The sequence below is a fragment of the Oryx dammah genome, unplaced genomic scaffold, assembly GCF_014754425.2.
Source record: "Oryx dammah isolate SB20612 unplaced genomic scaffold, SCBI_Odam_1.1 HiC_scaffold_24, whole genome shotgun sequence".
Taxonomy (NCBI): domain Eukaryota; kingdom Metazoa; phylum Chordata; class Mammalia; order Artiodactyla; family Bovidae; genus Oryx; species Oryx dammah.
In genome coordinates this window covers 28760221-28779185 of record NW_024070208.1, presented here as the reverse complement: position 1 = coordinate 28779185, position 18965 = coordinate 28760221, and the positions used below count along the sequence as shown (strand labels likewise).

The window sequence follows — 18965 nt, the reverse complement described above, 5'->3', positions numbered from 1 at the left end:
GAGGCTAATTACTTTACAGTATTGTAGTGGTTTTTGCCATACATTGACGTGAATCAGCCATGGGTGTACATGTGTTCCCCATCCTGAACCTGCCTCCCACCTCCCTTGCTACCCCATCCCTCAGGGTCGTCCCAGTGCACCAGCCCTGAGCACCCTGTCTCATGCATCAAACCTGGACTGATGATCTGTTTCACATATGATAATATACATTTTTATTTTAGACTGAGCTTACGGTGGACACTGTAGTCCTGGAGGAATCTCACTTCTGGACCCTCCTTCTTGTATCTAATGGGATTCTCTGGGCCGATATTCTCCTAGGGTTGACGGAACTGACCCCTCCACTAGTGTTACCACTTTTCAGTCAGCCTCTCAGCATCATTGTATGAAATATATACCACACTCCTCAAACTCCTTGATGCTGTCTTCCTCCGCTGCCCTTAACACCATGATTGCCTCCAAACCTCTCTCCTCTTACGCCTTGGTCTCTTATGCCCTCTTTGTGCCCCAGACCCTGCTGCCCGAGCAGTGATCTCACAGAGAAGCGGTGCCCTGGGGATCGGAAACTCTAGGCATTTGGAATGTTCTAACATTCATTTCATAACTCCTGGAACAGAAATGCTAGAGCCACTAGCGGCAGGACTGGCCACTATAAATAAGCGCATTACCTAAGTAGCCAGGAAGAGAGGGTTTCAGGAACGTTGTAGCCTCACTTTGTAAGAGAGTTGAGGAATTTGGTTTGACTATAATAGATGTCTTGGATTCTTCGCTTCAGTGGTGTGGGCTTGGAAGGTTATTCAGAGTGTCTGAGATTATGCAGAAGATGCAAGAAATCTTTCAAACAGGGGATTTTACAGGAAATCCTTTCCTGGAATCACTTAAGGCTTGAGCTTGACCCCCACAACAAGCATTTCTTTCTGAGCTGTTCTTTAATCTCACCTACAGGAACCACCTCCAGCAGCAATACAGTGGTTGCCGGCCAGGACAGTTTTCCAGATGCTGAGGAGAGCAAGATACTGAAAGAATCTGATGAGAGGTTGGTGCATAAATTTGGCTTAACATGCAGCTTAACTTTCAGCAATTGTCTATGCAAAGCATTAGTAACATTTGCAGGGCTTCATAAATTTCACACACTCATATACATACACAAATCCTTTCTTTTTTAGAAACACAGATTGACTTTCAGACTGCTCTGTGTATCCCTAAAGATAACCATTTCTTCCTGAGCAAAGCCAGAGCAAAGATTAAGAGGGATGTTGTTCTAGTGGCTGAAGCCTGTTTACCCCCGGGCTTAATAACAACCACACCTTATTCTGCTAGTGGGCACAGTCCATCTTTAGTTAGAGGGAATAGCCATGTGAAATTTGCAAATCTGGTTCTTGAATAATTCCTCAGAGTAGTTGTCTTGACATGAGTTCTATGAAACATCACCATTCTTCTTTTACCTTTAACTCTGTCACATATTAGTTAACTAAGTGAAAGTGAAGTCGCTCAGTCGTGTCCGACTCTTTGCAACCCCGTGGACTGTAGCCCACCAGGCTCCTCTATCCATGGGATTTTCCAGGCAAGAATACTGGAGTGGGTTGCCATTTCCTTCTCCAGGGGATCTTCCCGACCCAGGGATTGAACCCAGGTCTCCCGCATTGCAAGCAGATGCTTTAACCTCTGAGCCACCAGGGAAGCCCGGTTAACTAAGAACACTGTCTAAAAGAAACCTTGATGTCCTTCCCCTTAGTTCTTTACCAATAGTATTTCTCTTGTGCATATTTCCGCTTTCACATTGCCCAGGAACTATTCATAAGCACCATCTGGATCACTATTTACTGCAGTTGAATGTGAAGAACAGAGACACAAACCAAAAGAGATAAACAGGACTTAAATATGAAAATAAAAATTAAGATGATTCTCATGATGTTGAACACTTACAAGGCTAAGTATTTTCTAGTAAAAAGTAATGGGGCACCCTTTCACTTAATTTTAAAAAATGAGATACAGATTCATACTGAAGAAAATTTAGGGGATCACATAATGAAAGTAATTCATTTAGCTTTAAAAGCCCCTGGATGCTTTGTGATTTCATTGTGTACATACAAACCCATCAGGGGCTACAGGTGGAAGTTATCTGACCCAGGGCTGGAGTTCTGAAAGTTCTTTCTCAAGTCAACCGCAGCAAATTCCTCAACATGCTTATTACTGGCTGGCCACACTGCCTTAAGGCAAAATGCTCATCGTCTGGGTTTCCTTTCAGATCAAAGGCACTGACCCAGTGGCTCATGAATAACAGACCTTCTCCATTATAGTTTGCTAACATTTTTCTTTCTCAGAAATAGATTAAGGTTTTCATCAATGACAGTACAAGATTATGAATTCACATGTTATTTTTTAGTCTATATTTGCTGGTACCTTCTTTGGAAAACTCTCTAATGGTAAAAAGAAAAAAAAAATCACACGTTTATCTAAAGATGTTTCTATCTTCTGGTGGGAGGAAAACATTCTTTATCATTCATTGTATAGTCTGAAATTTTCACCTTAATTATACTAAGGGTAGAAAGGTGATATATTTCCATATATTATCATCTCATTTCAAAGGCCCCTTTAGGACCAGAGTTATGAGTGTCCTGCCTAAATTTTTAGTGGTGGTCTTTAAAATGAAGAAGCCAGCTCTCACTATAACGTTGCAACCAGATAATATCTGTAAGAGGCTTTCTGGTTCATCTCCTGCTTTCCTGCTTTTTCACTGTATCCTGTTGGCCATTGGGAAGCCCAGTGCTGCCTATATGGTCATGCATATCTAATTCCTTCATATTGACTATATCGGTTTATCTACCTATAGGTAGATTAATTGATTATATATATGATCACACCTATAGGCAGGTCAGGAAGCAACAGTTAGAACTGGACATGGAACAACAGACTGGTTCCAAATAGGAAAAGGAGTACGTCAAGGCTGTGTATTGTCACCCTGCTTATTTAACTTCTATGCAGAGTATATCATGAGAAACGCTGGGCTGGAAGAAGCACAAGCTGGAATCAAGATTGCCGGGAGAAATATCAATAACTTCAGACATTCAGATGACACCACCCTGATGGCAGAAAGTGAAGAGGAACTAAAAAGCCTCTTGATGAAAGTGAAAGAGGAGAGTGAAAAAGTTGGCTTAAAGCTGAACATTCAGAAAACGAAGATCATGGCATCTGGTCCCATCACTTCATGGCAAATAGATGGGGAAACAGTGGAAACAGTGTCAGACTTCATTTTTGGGAGCTCCAAAATCACTGCAGATGGTGACTGCAGCCATGAAATTAAAAGATGCTTACTCCTTGGAAGAAAAGTTATGACCAACCTAGATAGCATATTGAAAAGCAGAGACATTACTTTGCCAACAAAGGTCGATCTAGTCAAGGCTATGGTTTTTCCAGTGGTCATGTATGGATGTGAGAGTTGGACTGTGAAGAAAGCTGAACGCCGAAGAATTGATGCTTTTGAACTGTGATGTTGGAGAAGACTCTTGAGAGTCCCTTGGACTGCAAGGAGATCCAACCAGTCCATTCTGAAGGAGATCAGCCCTGGGATTTCTTTGGAAGGAATGATGCTAAAGCTGAAACTCCAGTACTTTGGCCACCTCATGTGAAGAGTTGACTCATTGGAAAAGACTCTGATGCTGGGAGGGATTGGGGGCAGGAGGAGAAGGGGATGACAGAGGATGAGATAGCTGGATGGCATCACGGACTCGATGGACGCGAGTTTGAGTGAACTCCGGGAGTTGGTGATGGACAGGGAGGCCTGGCGTGCTGTGATTCATGGGGTCGCAAAGAGTCGGACACGACTGAGTGACTGAACTGAACTGATATTAACATTTTATCACACAGAATACTATTGTTACATTAACCCTATATTTCACCTATACTATTTCTCTAATATAGTCTGTCTTTTCTTTGATGGTAGACTGTGCTCTCAGCCTAAAAGCATCTTTATTTTTCTTTGCAGTCTACTTATCACCTTCCTCCCTGTGAGCCTTATCATGCTGATTTATGGGTACTTGTACACACGTTTGTGTCTCAACCATTACCTTTTCATTCTTAGAAAACAGAGATTATATGGCTCTTAGACATATTTCTATCCTTAATGATTACCCTACTGTGCTGCACATAGTAATCACCTTTTAAAACATTTATTCAGCATATAAATGAAAACTGGAGAAACGTCACAGCCCTAGAGGTAGATAAGCTGTCCAAACACCTTCCAGCCCCCTTCTCCCTCCCTCTTGTTGACCCCATTACAGAAGACAGTTATTTACCCTGTTCTTTTCAGTCCTTCTAGACAAAGAGTCTACAGAGATGGTATTGGTCAGAAACACTGATGATGGGGCTGCGCTGTGACTGTCGCCTGATTGCATGGTTGGGCTGCAGGGGGCGCCATGGAGCTTGTACAAAGCCGCTGTCCTGAGGCCAGGTTCTTTACAGCTGACGGGAGTGAGCAGCAGCAGCAGTGGCACTTTGATGTAATTCAGAAATATTTAATAATACCATAGCTACTGACAGAAACAATTCAGATAGCTTATAATAAAAGAACCATTAAAACCAGTGTTGTTAGTTGCTCAGTCGTGTCCAGCTCTTTGCAACCCCGTGGACTGTAGCCCACCAGGCTCCTCTGTCCATGGGATTCTCCAGGCAAGAATACTGGAGTGGGTTGCCAGTTACTTCTCCAGAGGATCTTCCTGAACCAGGGATCAAACCTAGGTGTCCTGCATTGCAGGAAGATTCTTTTACCATCTGAGCTACAGGGAATCAGGGTAAGAGAATAAGAGGGTGTGTGTGTGTGTGTTCACCACCTTACGGACTGTAGCCCACCAGGCTCCTCTCTCCATGGAATTCTCCAGGCAAGAATACTGGGATGTGCAGCCATTCCCTTCTCCAGGGGATCTTCCCAGCTCAGGGATTGAACCCTGATCTCCTGCATTGCAGGTGGATTTTTTACCATCTGAGCCACACTTTTGAACTGTAGTGTTGAAGAAGATTCTTGAGAATCCCTTGGACAGCAGGAAGATTAAACCAGTCAATCCTAAAAGAAATCGATCCTGAATATTCATTAGAAGGACTGATGCTGAAGCTCCAGTACTTTGGTCACCTGATGTGAAGAGCCGACTCACTGGAAAAGACCCAGTGCAGCTGGGAAAGATTGAGGCCAGGAGAAGGGGATGACAGGACGAGATGGTTGGAGGGCGTCACTGACTTAATGGACATGAGTCTGAGCAAGCTCTGGGAGATGAAGAACAGGAAAGCCTGGCAGTCCATGGGGCCACAAAGAGTCGAACATGACTGAGCGACTGAAAAACAACAACTAAATAAGTACCTTTAAGCTCTAAGAAGTATTTATCATGTAGTTTTTTTTCAGTTAAACAATAATGTGAATACATATTTTTAATTAAAATAACAGTTTGTAAGAAACAAGCCCTTTAAGTATTTTTAATACATCAACCCTTAATAAAAGCCATGAAAGGATTGTTCATAAGGAACTAAAAGCAATAAACTTTAGCTATGTAAGTTTCTGGTGATCTGTGTTGATACAGGAATAGAGATTAGCAATCCACAGAAAGTTGCTTACGTATTAATTTTGAGCAGAATCAGCAAGAGAAAACTTAGGGAAACACTTCATCTTTCTAGTTTTTCCCTTACTCGGTCACTTCAGTTGTGTCCGACTCTTTGTGACCCATGGGCTGTATGTAGCCCACCAGGCTCCTCTGTCCATGGGATTCTCCGGGCAAGAATACTGGAGTGGGTGGCATGTCCTCCTCCAGCGGATCTTCCCCACCCAGGAATTTAACCCATACTTACTGCATCTCCTGAGCCACCTGGGAAGCCCAGTCTTAGCCGAGTTATTTTTATGATACATTTCTAAGACATGTACTTTTATGTTAAAAGACTATTCAGTCTGCTTAATCCTTGAAATTCTTCTAGGGTCTAGACCCAAAATTAGTTTCTTCAACCAGGAAAACAAAGAAACAGATTTTACTCTTGGGAGCCAGTTTTTACATTTTGTTTTTGCCAAGCATCCACTTCATTGTGCTATGGTTTTGATCTTCTCCAAAATAAGTGTGGAAGGGGCTTTCTCCTCCCCTTCATCTTGGCCTCATAAAGTCCTCCTAGAAATCCTTTAAATCTGTCTTAAAAGGAAAAGAGAAGAATTGCCATCCATTCTATAGCTCTTCCCTGCCCAGCCTTCCTGAACACAATTGTAAAACCAAGATAAATCACCGTTCTTGAGTTGCTAGCAGATTTCTGCCCAGTGTGTATCTACAGATGTGAAATTCTTTCATCACCCTGTTTTTATTCCTTGTTGAAAGCTGTCTGGGTTCTGCATGTGCTGTTTATATCTTTGCATGTATCAGCATAAATATGATTGTAGAACTTCTTCAGAAGGTAATAAGTTGGTCACTTTCCGAATTTCGTTTAAGGACTAGTCTGATTTAGACAATTATGGGGTCTGATCTGTATGAAACTCAGCAGATGTCTTTTATCTTTTGATAAAAGAAGTTGTGGATTCACAAAGTAATAGCCCAAAAGATGTGAGAATGAAGAATGTTTGAAACACAGCGTTACTGGGGAAGATTGCTTGTCAGGACTTTAAAAAAAAAAAAAAAAGCTGCTGCAAATGTCTACAGAGTGAATGAAACCAAAGGCTTTATAGTTGATACACTTCTGAATTCAGCAGGGTCACATTACTGTTGCAGTGTTCTGAGGTTATACACCTGGGACAAGGTAGCATTTTAATGGCACATCCTGAAATAGCACTTTTTCCTGAAATTTCTCTCTTTCTCCCTACATTGATGAGGACAGCTGGGACCCTGCACTTTCCCACTTTCAGAGGGAAATAAGAGTATTGGTCTGATATCAATTACAACAGAAAACCTAGTCAATAATACAGACAAACCACGCTTTGTATCATTTTATGTAAAATAAATAGATGTACCACTTCACCCTCATTTCCCCTCAGCCACACCCTTGCCTGACTTTATAGATCTTTGGGTGATAAAAATGTTATTGATTTGTAAGTCTTTGGCACCCTGAACAGGCATTCTAGAAATCCAAGAGTATAATAATTAATACTTTATAGTTAGATGGCGTCTCATAGTTTCGGAAACTTTCTCACATCCTTCCTTTTGATTCCTACAACAGCCCCAACAAAATAAATGTTGAAGTGTTGTTATTATTATTCCATTTAGGCAGGTGTGGAAATGGGGTCCCCAAGGAGGTAAAGAACTTCCCCGGGGTCACCAAGCTAGGGAGTGAGAGCTCAGCCTGAGGTCACGCGTCCCCCCTTCTCAGAAGCAGCACAGCCTTGAAAGTGTCCCAGCTGTCACCTTCCTTGGCTGACCCTGGGCAAGTTGTTTCGCTTCTGTCTGTTTCCTCATTGGCAGAGTAGATGGTGTGTATCTCAAAGATGAGTGTGTGGGATTAAACGAGATAATGCACGTGAAGCTGTTGTACTTCGACGACTTCCCTGGCAGTCCAGTGGCTAAGAATCCGCCTTGCAGTGCAGGAGACGTGGGTTCAGTCCCTGGTCGGTGAACTAAGATCCACATTCCATGGAACAGCTAAGCCCGTGCCCTGCAACTACTGAGCACACGCGCTCCAGAGCCCCTTGTGCCACAACGAAAGGGTCCAAGCCCTGCAGTGAGAGATGCCACGCCTCATGGTGCAACAGAAATCCCACATGCTCCAAGACCGGATGCACCCAGACAAATACTCTTTTAAAAGTTATCCTTCGACCTCTTTGTTTGTTTATTACTTCTTAAGCCACAGAAAGATTAGACAGAAAGAGACCCTCTGGTTGTATTACACCTCCACTTGTACCTTTTCCTAAAAACCTTTTAAGGAAAACATTAAAGCTCGTGAAATTCAAAATTTGTTATGAAACTATTTTTGTATATTTCCAGGTTTGTCTTATTTCACTTATTCAATCTTTCAGCCATTATTTCTACCATGTGAATCAAGGATTCATGTTATTCAGTATCATGCCCATCTTCTTTCCAAGCAGATGCTATAATTTTCTAGTTGGAGTCACACATATTAGTCTTCAAGTATTTTTCTTTTCAAGGTTTGAACTTGTGCTCCTGAGCAGGTGTGACCACTGACCTGCTCAAGCACAAAGGGAATGTGTGGGGTACCCTGTTTACAGTATTCTTTTAGGAAAAGTATCATCAACCGCTGAATAATAGTATTTTTGTGTCTCAGCACATAACACATGTGTGTCAATATCTCACGATGGCTGTTCTTGTATTTGCAGGTTTAGTAACGTCATCAGAGCCCATACGCGTCTGGAGTCAAGATACAGCAACAGCTCAGGAGGCTCATACGATGAAGATAAAAGTAAGCACTAACAGCCTGAGGGGTTTCAGATGGAGGGCAAATGGTTAGTGAATGGAAAATTAGTATTTTGATTATTCTTGTTCTGATCAGTAAAAAGAAGCCCACAAATAATTAAGTAACCATTTAATCCTGCCATGCAGAGAGTCAGTCTCTTCAAAGTAAACACAAACCAAACAGTGGATGAATCAGAATTAGGAAAACTTTGAGCTGCTACCTAAAACCATATTTTTGTCTTCTTGGCCCTTTTCCTGGGTGACGCATTTGGTAAAAAGCTAGTACAAGATTGTCTCTTTAGAAAACGAAGGTTTCTGTCCAGTTCTCCTGCCTGTCTTGGGAGTGGATTTAACCTTTAAGCTTTGTGAGTCAGCTCACCCAGGATAGATCTGTTTTCATATTTAATTTCTCAGGGACTGAGTGAAAATCTTGCCAGAATGGGAGATGCGATTGTCCCAGGAATCACGCTGTACCTTGGGAAGCTGGAAAAACTGGAAAGATCGATGCATTCACTGACTTTGTTTAAGTCTCAGACAGGTTGTACACTTATTGGTCATTGGTCAGGGAGTGGTCTCAGTTACTTGTTCACAAGTTACAGGAATTCTGGAAACAGAGAACATTCCCAGTGACATATTAGCTGTGTAAGGAAGTTGGTAAACTATCTTCTGGAACTTACTTGTTTGGGTGAAACTCATGATATCTCATGAGTTGGGTCCATTTTGTAAGTTGGCACACGGAGCTTTTGTACTGGTTGTTTTGAATTATTTTGTTCTTGTGGGAAATGTGCAGAGTATGGTAAGAGGTAAGTGTTTTAGGTTGGCCTAAAAGTTTGTTCAGGTTTTTCAGTACAATGTTATGAAAAACCCGAATAAGCTTTTTGGCCAACCCAGTAGTTCTAATGACACTGCATTTCAGTTTTACTTCTTAACGCACAGATAGGCGATTCTTCACCATTCAAAATATCAGTGGGAGGAATGTCTGAAATCCATGTAGTATTGCCGTACTCAGGTTAAGTTTTAACTGTGCTCATGTGTTCAGTCATGTCTGGCTCTTTGTGACCGCCATGGGCTGTAGCCCGCCAAGCTTCTCTGTCCATGGGATTTCCCAGGCAAGAATATTGGAGTGGGTCACCATCCCCGCCTCCAAGGGATCTTCCCGACCCAGGGATTGAACCCACATCTCTTGCGTCTTCTCCATTGGCAGGCAAAATCTTTACCACTAGGGTCACCTGGGAAGCCCAAGTTTTAACTGTGTCCCTATAAAACCTTTTTCTAGAACAGTTAGTATGAAGTTGGGGTGGAGGGGAAGCTTATGCATTTTCCCTCATTTCTGTGCCCATCAGGGTATTTGGCCTTCCAGACACCAAACAGTTGCATTTCAAGAGCACAGACCATTAGTTCTAAGCAGGACCAGATTTTATAGATGAGGAGAGCAGTACCCGAGGGGTGGAGTTGTTGGTTCAAGAATAGTCTCCTTGCTCTACAATACTTGGTAACATAAAATTTTGAGGACAGAAAAATTGAGTCGTGGAAATGTTAGGCAGTCGAATCCTGACTTCCTCAGAATGTGACAGGCATGCGGTAATGAAGCATAACATTCTATGACTGTGGATTTTACATTAGGAATTTCGTTGCACTTCGACCAGTTGATTCCGTCAAAGTGTATCTCTTTGTTCCGGGCACAGGACACAGAATTTGGTAGAAAACACTGTAACTAATAATCATTTGGCAAATACATCTTCAGAGCCCTCTGGCATTGAAACTTTACATTCCTTATGTATTTTAAAATAGTGACTTTCAGAGGGTAATTATAACAAAATGAGCGACTATGTCATTATATAAACTCAGATCACTGGCTTTAGGGTTAAAGAGAAAAAGTAATAGAAGTATGTATAAAGGGAAAAAAAAACTACTGTGAATGAAAATAAGGCATGGCCTCTATTTTACCCAGAAATGTTTATAAATTTGTCATACCAGCATAAACAGCATCTTACTGGGTATAGTACTCGAATTTGACTGAGTCATGTGTCAGTAATATTCTTCATGTGATTACTGATATTAACGAGGGAAATTAAAGTTCAGAGTAAGTAGTTGGGTTGCTGATAGCTCGAATCTTAAATTTCTCAAGTCAAAGAAAAATGGAAATCAAGCTACTCAAACAGATCCTCCTCATAGAAAGTCCATAAAATAGATGCTGAGACCCTTTTCTAGTTGTCAAGTAGCAGAATTGACTTCAGCTGTCCCAGGTGAAGTGGCCCATCCGGTCGGGCACAAGTACCCTCAGAACTTTGGTAACTCGATCCTGCCTGGTGCATCTTTGGTTCCAGCCACCAGTGATGGGTACAGTCTATGCCGTGAGAGAAGCAAAGGTTTGCAGGCTCAGTTCCAAACCTTATGACCGGCTGTATGATATATGTCAGGCGTAGTTATTTTCTGCCTGAATTCCTGAGGGTATGAGCAGGGCTAAGAAGAAGGAGAAGGGATCAGGAAAGACCCCATGGCCCAGCACTTCCTGGTCTGGGTTTATCTAAAAAGAAAGGTGCCACCTCTTTAAAGTATTTTTTTATAAAAAAAAAAAAAAAACCACCTTGGATAAAGTGGACAGGCAAACAGATTCAGACCTCGTCTATAAAGTTGGTGGGCAGCGCCTGGCATGGTCACAGAAGAGCAAAGAAAGGTAAGGTGACTGGGGTGCAATGAGCAGAGGGCACGAAATAGGAAATAAGCCAAGAAACAGGAGGGAGGTCTTGTCAGGCCTTATAGGCCCTGATGTGAATTGAATGTTGGATTTCATTTTGAGTGTAAGGGGGGGCCGCTGGCCAGTGGTACGCAGAAAAAGGGACTCTGAATGGACTTCTGTTTTCAAAGGATGGCTCTGGGGACTTCCCTGGTGGTCTAGTGGTTATCTCTTCGCCTTCCAATGCAGGGGGTGTGGGTTCAATCCCTGATTGGGGAGCTAAGATCCACATGCCTCCAGGCCGAAAAAAAAACCCGAAACATAAAACAGAAGTGATATTGTAACAAATTCAATAAAGACGTTAAAAATTGTCTACATTAAAAAAAAAAAAATCTTTAAAAAAGGAGGATGACTCTGGCTGCTCTGCTGAGAATAGACTGCAGAGGGTTAAGCATGGAGCCAGGGAGGCGATAGGAGGCTCTGCCTCCCATGAGAGATGGTGAGGGCTCAGCCCAGGATGGCAGTGATAGAGATGGTGAGAAGTGGTCATCTCTTGGGTTTGTTTTGAGGGAGAGCTTACTGAATATGCAGCTGCTGGTAAGTTACTTAACCTCAGCGTCCCCTCTACAAAATTGGGATAATAGGTACCTGTCATTGGGTTATCTTGGGTTATTAATACATGAAATATATAGACCATTGCCTGACATGAAGTAACCCCTCTCTGTTGTTAGTTGCTAAGTCATGTCTGACTCTTTGCAACCCCATGGACTATAGCCCGCCAGGCTCCTCTATCCATGGGATTCTCCAGGCAAGAATACTGGAGTGGGTTGCCATTCCTTCTCCAGAGGATCTTCCCGACCCAAGGATTAAGCCCACATCTCCTGCATTGGCGGGCAGATTCTTTATCACTGAGCCACCAGGGAAGCCCAAGCTGTCTCTCCGTTAGTTCTGACGTCATTATTTTTATTATTACTGTCACTACCACCATCATCACGGTTATTAGAAATATAAGCAACTATAGCTGATTCATGTTGATGTTTGGCAGAAGCCAACATAATTCTGTAAAGCAATTATCCTTCAATTAAAAATAAATTAAATATATATATATATAAGTGAGAAGTCAGGGAGGATTCCCAGGCTCCCGTCCTGAGTGAACTGAAAATAAGAAATCACGTTTTACTGAGATGGAGGAGACAAGAGAAGGAGTGAGTTGTCACGATGATGGCGATTCACGTGATGTAGGGTTTTTCTTCTTGTGTATCTATGTTTTCAGTCGCTCTATAATGAATATAAATTAGATATCCAAGAAATAAAGGAATGAAAGAAACTTAATCAAGTAATTCCAGCCCATTTGATCATGTAATTTCATACTCACCAAATGGAATGGTTAGGAAGTTATTTTTACAAGCACTAATTTGTAAGTTGCTTTCTGAAAAGGCAAGTCGGGAAAACAAGCAGCTTCTCTGCCTGTAAATGAAGCACGTTCGTCTTTCTCACACTACAGATGACCCAATTTCTCCCTACACCGGCTGGCTTCTGACTATCACAGAGACCAAACAGCCGCAGCCCCTGCCCATGCCTTGCACGGGAGGGTGCTGGGCCCCCCTGGTGGACTACCTCCCAGAGACCATCACCCCCCGGGGGCCACTCCACAGGTGAGTAGCACGTGCAGATAGAGGGGAGTGATCGCTTAGCTCTGACTGGATTTTTCATTTTTCCTATGAAAAGAGAAACCTGTTCCAGGTCCCATCAATTGAAATGATGTTTGAAACCAGAGGGAACACAAGCGACTTGAACTGCAGCTCCCAGCACACTGACTGACTTTGGTTGAGCATTAACCAGCGTGCGAAGCTGCCTTGCAGCCCTTTGGAGTTTTCCTTGCTGTGCCCTTAGTGTGGGTGTTCATCCTGTTACACCTGTTCGATTGTGAGCAGCTGAACGAAAGAACCCTTGTCTTCCGAGTCTCTTCATCCCTTAGCCCTTATTTTCAAGTGACCGGTAGAGTCCCCATTATGTGAATTAGCTCAAGTGAAGTTTCTTCTCCTCATGGAGCTCTGTGCTGTATCAGGTCAGCTCCGTTTCCCTGGAATCAGGGTCTCAGCTAATTGTTCAAGGCTGACGAGCTGGACGTGATTGTGCCCCAGCGACCTGTCAGTCTGTTTCCGTCCGTTGACGCCACCGTTTTCATTGATTAGGTGCAATGTTGCTGTCATCCTTCTGACTGAGATGGTGGTGGACCACAGTGTCAGAGAAGACTGGACTCTTCACCTCCCGCTGCTGCTCCATGCTGTCTTCCTAGGTAAGCCTGGGACCCACAGGAATTCTGGCCACTAGAGTCCAAAACCTGCGCAAGTCATCCCAGGGAGCTGTCCTTTTATGTGGCCATCCTGCTTTTCTAAAATACCCAATATCTTCCGTTTTTCACCGTCCTTTCTGTGACATCTCTAAAATTCCAATTGATTAGTCATTGTTTGAAGTTGTCCTGGCACCATAATATAGAATGGTACCTCATCCATGCTACTTCTGTGCTGCTACTGCTAAGTTGCTTCAGTCGTGTCCGAACCTGTGTGACCCCATGGACTGCAGCCTACCAGGCTCCTCCGCCATGGGATTTTCCAGGCAAGAGTACTGGAGTGGGTTGCCATTGCCTTCTCCGGTAACTGCTTAGTGATACACCAATTCAACTTACTGCTATGGGGGAGAAACACCATTTAATGAGACGTGAAGACAAAGCACAAACCCGACTACGGGGACACACGCTGTGGACCACAGCACGGCTATGACCAGAGCGAGTAGGAGGATGAGGGAGGGGAGATGGATGGGTAAGCTACAGCCTCGGGGGCAGGGGGTGGGGGTGGGTCTGGATTGACGACAACTAAGCAGACAACAGGATGAGACAGGAAATCTAAACCGATGATGAAAGCAGACACACCGCCAGAGAATGCCAACAGCAAGGAAAACATACAGAACTGTTCTTTAACAAATATTCAGAAAGAAATCAAGCATGAAACCACAGAGAAATCCTCAAAGAATTTTAAATATCAACTAATTAGCCAATGATACAAATTATAGTGTGTCAAAAGACCACAAAATGGACGAGTTCCTGCCACTTCTATAGAGATATTCAAAACAAGCTGGACTTCTTTTAGGGGCTTTGGTTCTCCATGAAAAGTTTAAAGCCTTGAGACACAGTCAGTGCATAGAGAGAAAGAATGTACAACATGGTCAGCGAAGCACTGAGATTTTAAAATACCCAAGGTGCAGAGCGAAAAAAAGAAATGGAAAGAGGATTCAGCCAGGCAGGGAGACTCAGAGAGAGAGATAAAGTTAGAAACCTTTAGTAACAGGGAAGAGAACATCTCAGGAAAGAGGAATGCTAAACATGTCAGATGCTACAGAGAGGTCAAGAAAAGTCCATCTGTCAGCATTTCATAAGAACATTTTTTAAGGAAGAAAACATTTGATTTTTCCTAAGCCTGATTTCTTTATGTCGCTAACAAACTAACAAAGGAAAGTAAACATTCCTCTAACGTGTTCCTCCCGGGCATCTTGGAATCTTTGCCATCCCTGGAATCTAGACAAGCTGAAGGTTTGTTTATATTAAGAGATTGCACCGTTTTGTTCCAGGTTTGGACCATTACCGGCCTGAAGTCTTTGAACACAGCAAAAAATTGCTTCTTCACCTCCTGATTGCCCTCTCTTGCAACAGCAATTTCCATGCCATTGCTTCTGTGCTCCTGCAGACTCGAGAGATGGGCGAAGCCAAGACTCTAACCGTTCAGCCAGCTTATCAGCCCGAGTACCTCTATACAGGTAACACAAAGAGGAGGGGCAGGGAGCCTGAGACAGAGTCACAAGTCTGAGGATACCTGGGGGTGTCCCTGGAGCCCACATCAATGTCTCTGCTTTTACCCTTGCCCCAGCCTTCTAAGGGATAAAACATGCACCATTATGCACAATAAACATGCACTCTTTTACTTGATGTTAAATCCTTCTTCCTTAGTAAATATTTCCAAATATACTTTTAAAATTATTACTGTGATTGCTATTTTCATTAAATATGAAAAAATTAATATCCATTGACCGAGAGAGCATGAGTCTGGAACACCCATGGAATGTGCAGAACAGTGACCGCCTGCAGCATCTTGAGGCCGGGTATCACCAAGGCGCCAGACATTTCCCTATGTACCTTGAGACATAATTATATTAAATTAATATACACATTCAGAGTTCTGGGCACATTTATGCAAAACATTGTGTATAACCTACTTATCGCTGTTATCCTCAACAATAGTATCATGTCATATAGTTAAATCGTCTATTACCCAAGAATAATTTACTTACAGCACAGTTAGGTACAAATGTGTAACAGAGCTACTCATCAGTCAGTGGGTGTGTGAAAGCAGGCACACACAGCTTTTTTGCAGAAAGCGTCAATTAAAACACCAGAGCATCAAATGATTTGGTAAGTCTGTTAGAAAAAGACTAAGTGAGCTTAATCGAAAGACTGGGTATTTTGAAGATCTTTGTATCTTAGCACAGATGGTTCCATGCCATTCTTTTTATGTACTGCTTAGTATCCATTGAACCACATATCTTAACTCATGTTTCTTATCCACACCTGGAGAAATTGTTCTTGTTTGTGTCTGTTTTGCTTCTTGGCCAATATACAAAATGCCTCCTTGAGCCTCTAGGCTCATATGCCTTGATGTACTTTTAATCAGTGTATCTCCAGGATACATTTCTTAGTTTGTAGTTATTGGGTCGAACAACAAAAGATAGATGTCTTTAAATTTTTTTTTTTTTTACTGATATTGCAAATTGTTCTCCAAGATTGTTGCACTAATTTAAACCTGCAGTATTTAAGAGTGTGTATTGCACACCTACTTTTACTAAACTTTTTCGTCTTTACCAGTCTGATAAATAAAAGGTGGTATCTTGGGGGAGAAAGGGGGGGAAAAAGACACCAAAGTAGAAAATAGCAGAGCACCATCTGTTAACAAATCACACTGGTCTACACGGCAGTGCAACTATTCTGTAACCAAAACAGAGTTCCAGTCTTGTTTAACCATAGCCGTAGCCCAAAATCAAGTGTGGTTTTTTTTTCCAAAAAATTTAAATAACTGCACACATCAGGAATGATGCACACCTCCCGACCTCGTTCAGCGCTTGGCCTGTGCATTCCACCTGGACCTTGTCTCTCACCAGGTGGCTTCGACTTCCTGAGAGAGGACCAGTCGTCCCCGGTGCCAGACTCAGGGCTCAGTTCCAGCTCCACTTCATCCAGCATCAGTCTGGGAGGCAGCAGTGGGAACCTCCCACAGATGACCCAGGAGGTAGAAGATGCAGACGCGGCTGCCGACTCGGATGAGAAGGCAAACAAGCTCATTGAGTTTCTGACGACCAGGTAAGGGAGGGCTCAGGAGATGGGCTGCTGTTTTGGGGGTCAGTCTTGTGGAAGAGTGCCATCACTTTAAAACTGCAGATGAAAATTCTAATGAAGTCTCCTCTCTTCTGAATTGCATCTGCTGGCGTCTGTGTACAAACCAGACCCTGATAGGTGCTGTCTACAACTCCCCTGATGTCACAGTGGAGGAGCGGGGAGATTTCCTGCCTAATGAGCAGGTGGCAGATGCGGGCGGGAGGCAAGCATGACTTTCACTGTCTATCAGAGCTACCAGCCTCCAGGAGTTCCAAGACTTGACAGAGAACATCGCTCTGGAAACCCAAAGTATTAGCCATGGTCAACCTAGTAGCAGTTTCAGACGGGGGACCCCATCTGCTCCTCTAGTCCAAAGGGTCACTTATAAATGGAATTCAGGAACCAGAAACAATCAGATGCATGATGGGAAAGGAATCCAACTAATAATAGATCAAAGTCAAGAAAACTGTGAGTGACCCCGTTTTTTTCAGATTTTATGGTTCTTTCAAGGAATGATTTGGCTCTCGGTTCCATTCTCATAGTTTGGTTCAGTTTAGTCACTCAGTCATGTCCAACTCTTTGTGACCCCATGAACCACAGCACACCAGGCCTCCCTGTCCATCGCCAACTGCCAGAGTCTACCCAAACCTATGTCCATTGAGTTGGTGATGCCATCCAAGCATCTCATCCTCTGTCGTCCCCTTTTCCTCCTGCCCTCAATCTTTCCCAGCATCAGGGTCTTTTCCAGTGTCTCAGCTCTTCGCATCAGGTGGCCAATTATTGGAGTTTCAGCTTCAGCAACTTCCTTCCATTGAATATTCAGGACTGATTTCCTTTAGGATGGACTGGTTGGATCTCCTTGCACTTCAAGGGACTCTCAAGAGTCTTCTCCAACACCACAGTTCAGAAGTGTCAATTCTTCGGTGCTCAGCTTTCTTTATAGTCCAACTCTCACATCCATACATGACTACTGGAAAAACCATAGCCTTGACTAGACGGACCTTTGTGGACAAAGTAATGTCTCTGCTTTTTAATATGCTATCTAGGTTGGTCATAACTTTCCTTCCAAGGAGTAAGCAAGTGTCTTTTAATTTCACGGCTGCAGTCACCATCTGCAGTGATTTTGGAGCCCAGAAAAATAAAGTCTGACACTGTTTCCACTGTTTCCCCATCTATTTCCCATGAAGTGAGGGGACCAGATGCCATGATCTTTGTTTTCTGAATGTTGAGCACTAAGCCAACTTTTTCACTCTCCTCTTTCACTTTCATCAAGAGGCTTTTTAGTTCCTCTTCACTTTCTGCCATAAGAGTGGCATCATCTGAATATCTGAGGTTATTGATATTTCTCCCGGCAATCTTGATTCCAGCTTCTACTTCTTACAGCCCAGCGTTTCTCATGATGTACTCTGCATAGAAGTTAAATAAGCAGGGTGACTATATACAGCCTTGACGTACTCCTTTTCCTATTTGGAACCAGTCTGTTGTCCCACGTCCAGTTCTAACTGTTGCTTCCTGACCTGCATATAGGTTTCTCAAGAGACAGGTCAGGTGGTCTGGTATTCTTATCTCTTTCAGAATTTTCCACACTTTATTGTGATCCACACAGTCAAAGGCTTTGGCATAGTTAATAAAGCAGAAATAGATATTTTTCTGGGACTCTCTTGCTTTTTCCATGATCCGAGGATGTTGGCAATTTGATCTCTGGTTCCTCTGCCTTTTCTGAAATCAGCTTGAACATCTGGAAGTTCACAGTTCATGTATTGTTGAAGCCTGGCTTGGAGAATTTTGAGCATTACTTTGCTAGTGTGTGAGATGAGTCCAATTGTGCAGTAGTTTGAGCATTCTTTGGCATTGCCTTTCTTTGGGATTGGAATGAAAACTGACCTTTTCCAGTCCTGTGGCCACTGCTGAGTTTTCCAATTTGCTGACATATTGAGTGCAGCACTTTCACAGCATCGTGTTTTAGGATTTGAAATAGCTCAACTGGAATTCCATCACCTCCACTAGCTTTGTTCGTAGTGATGCTTCCTAAGGCCCACTTGACTTCGCATTCTAGAATGTGTGGCTCTAGCTGAGTGATCACACCATCGTGATTATCTGGGTCATGAAGATCTTTTTTGTGCAGTTCTTCTGTGTATTGTTGCCACCTCTTCTTAATATCTTCTGCTTCTGTTAGCTCAGTTCAATATAGAATTTAATGTACAGAAAGCTCAGGCAGGGGCTGATGGGGCCTCCTTACAGGGTGTCTCGGAGACCTGACTGGTTTGTGGAGAAGAAAGCTTTTCTCACTACTCACCAGTGTCAGTGCTGGGAATGGTATTTTCTGAAATTCTCACACGTGGATCCATCCCACTCTTACCACAGAGAAAGCCGAATAGACAACCGAGGTTGTATCTTCAGTTTGTCCTACAGTGTTTGGCAACTTAACCTAACAAGGTGATCCTGATAAAATGTTATCTCTGCACATTCTAAAATGAATAAAGGGAGTCAGTGTCTAAATCTGTGTTTT

At 43.0% G+C, this 18965-nt stretch overlaps 1 protein-coding gene across 4 annotated transcripts in view; it reads left to right on the top strand.

Annotated features, from left to right (window-relative positions):
* The window catches only part of FRY (FRY microtubule binding protein), a 323252-nt gene that overhangs the window by 251637 nt on the left and 52650 nt on the right, over positions 1-18965 (top strand). For all 4 annotated transcript variants that reach the window (XM_040267100.1, XM_040267099.1, XM_040267101.1 and 1 more), the window contains 6 exons: positions 943-1033; positions 8282-8364; positions 12539-12689; positions 13230-13333; positions 14662-14847; positions 16243-16441. In XM_040267100.1, the coding sequence (XP_040123034.1) occupies positions 943-1033; positions 8282-8364; positions 12539-12689; positions 13230-13333; positions 14662-14847; positions 16243-16441 (814 nt within the window). The remainder of the gene's footprint in view (positions 1-942; positions 1034-8281; positions 8365-12538; positions 12690-13229; positions 13334-14661; positions 14848-16242; positions 16442-18965) is intronic.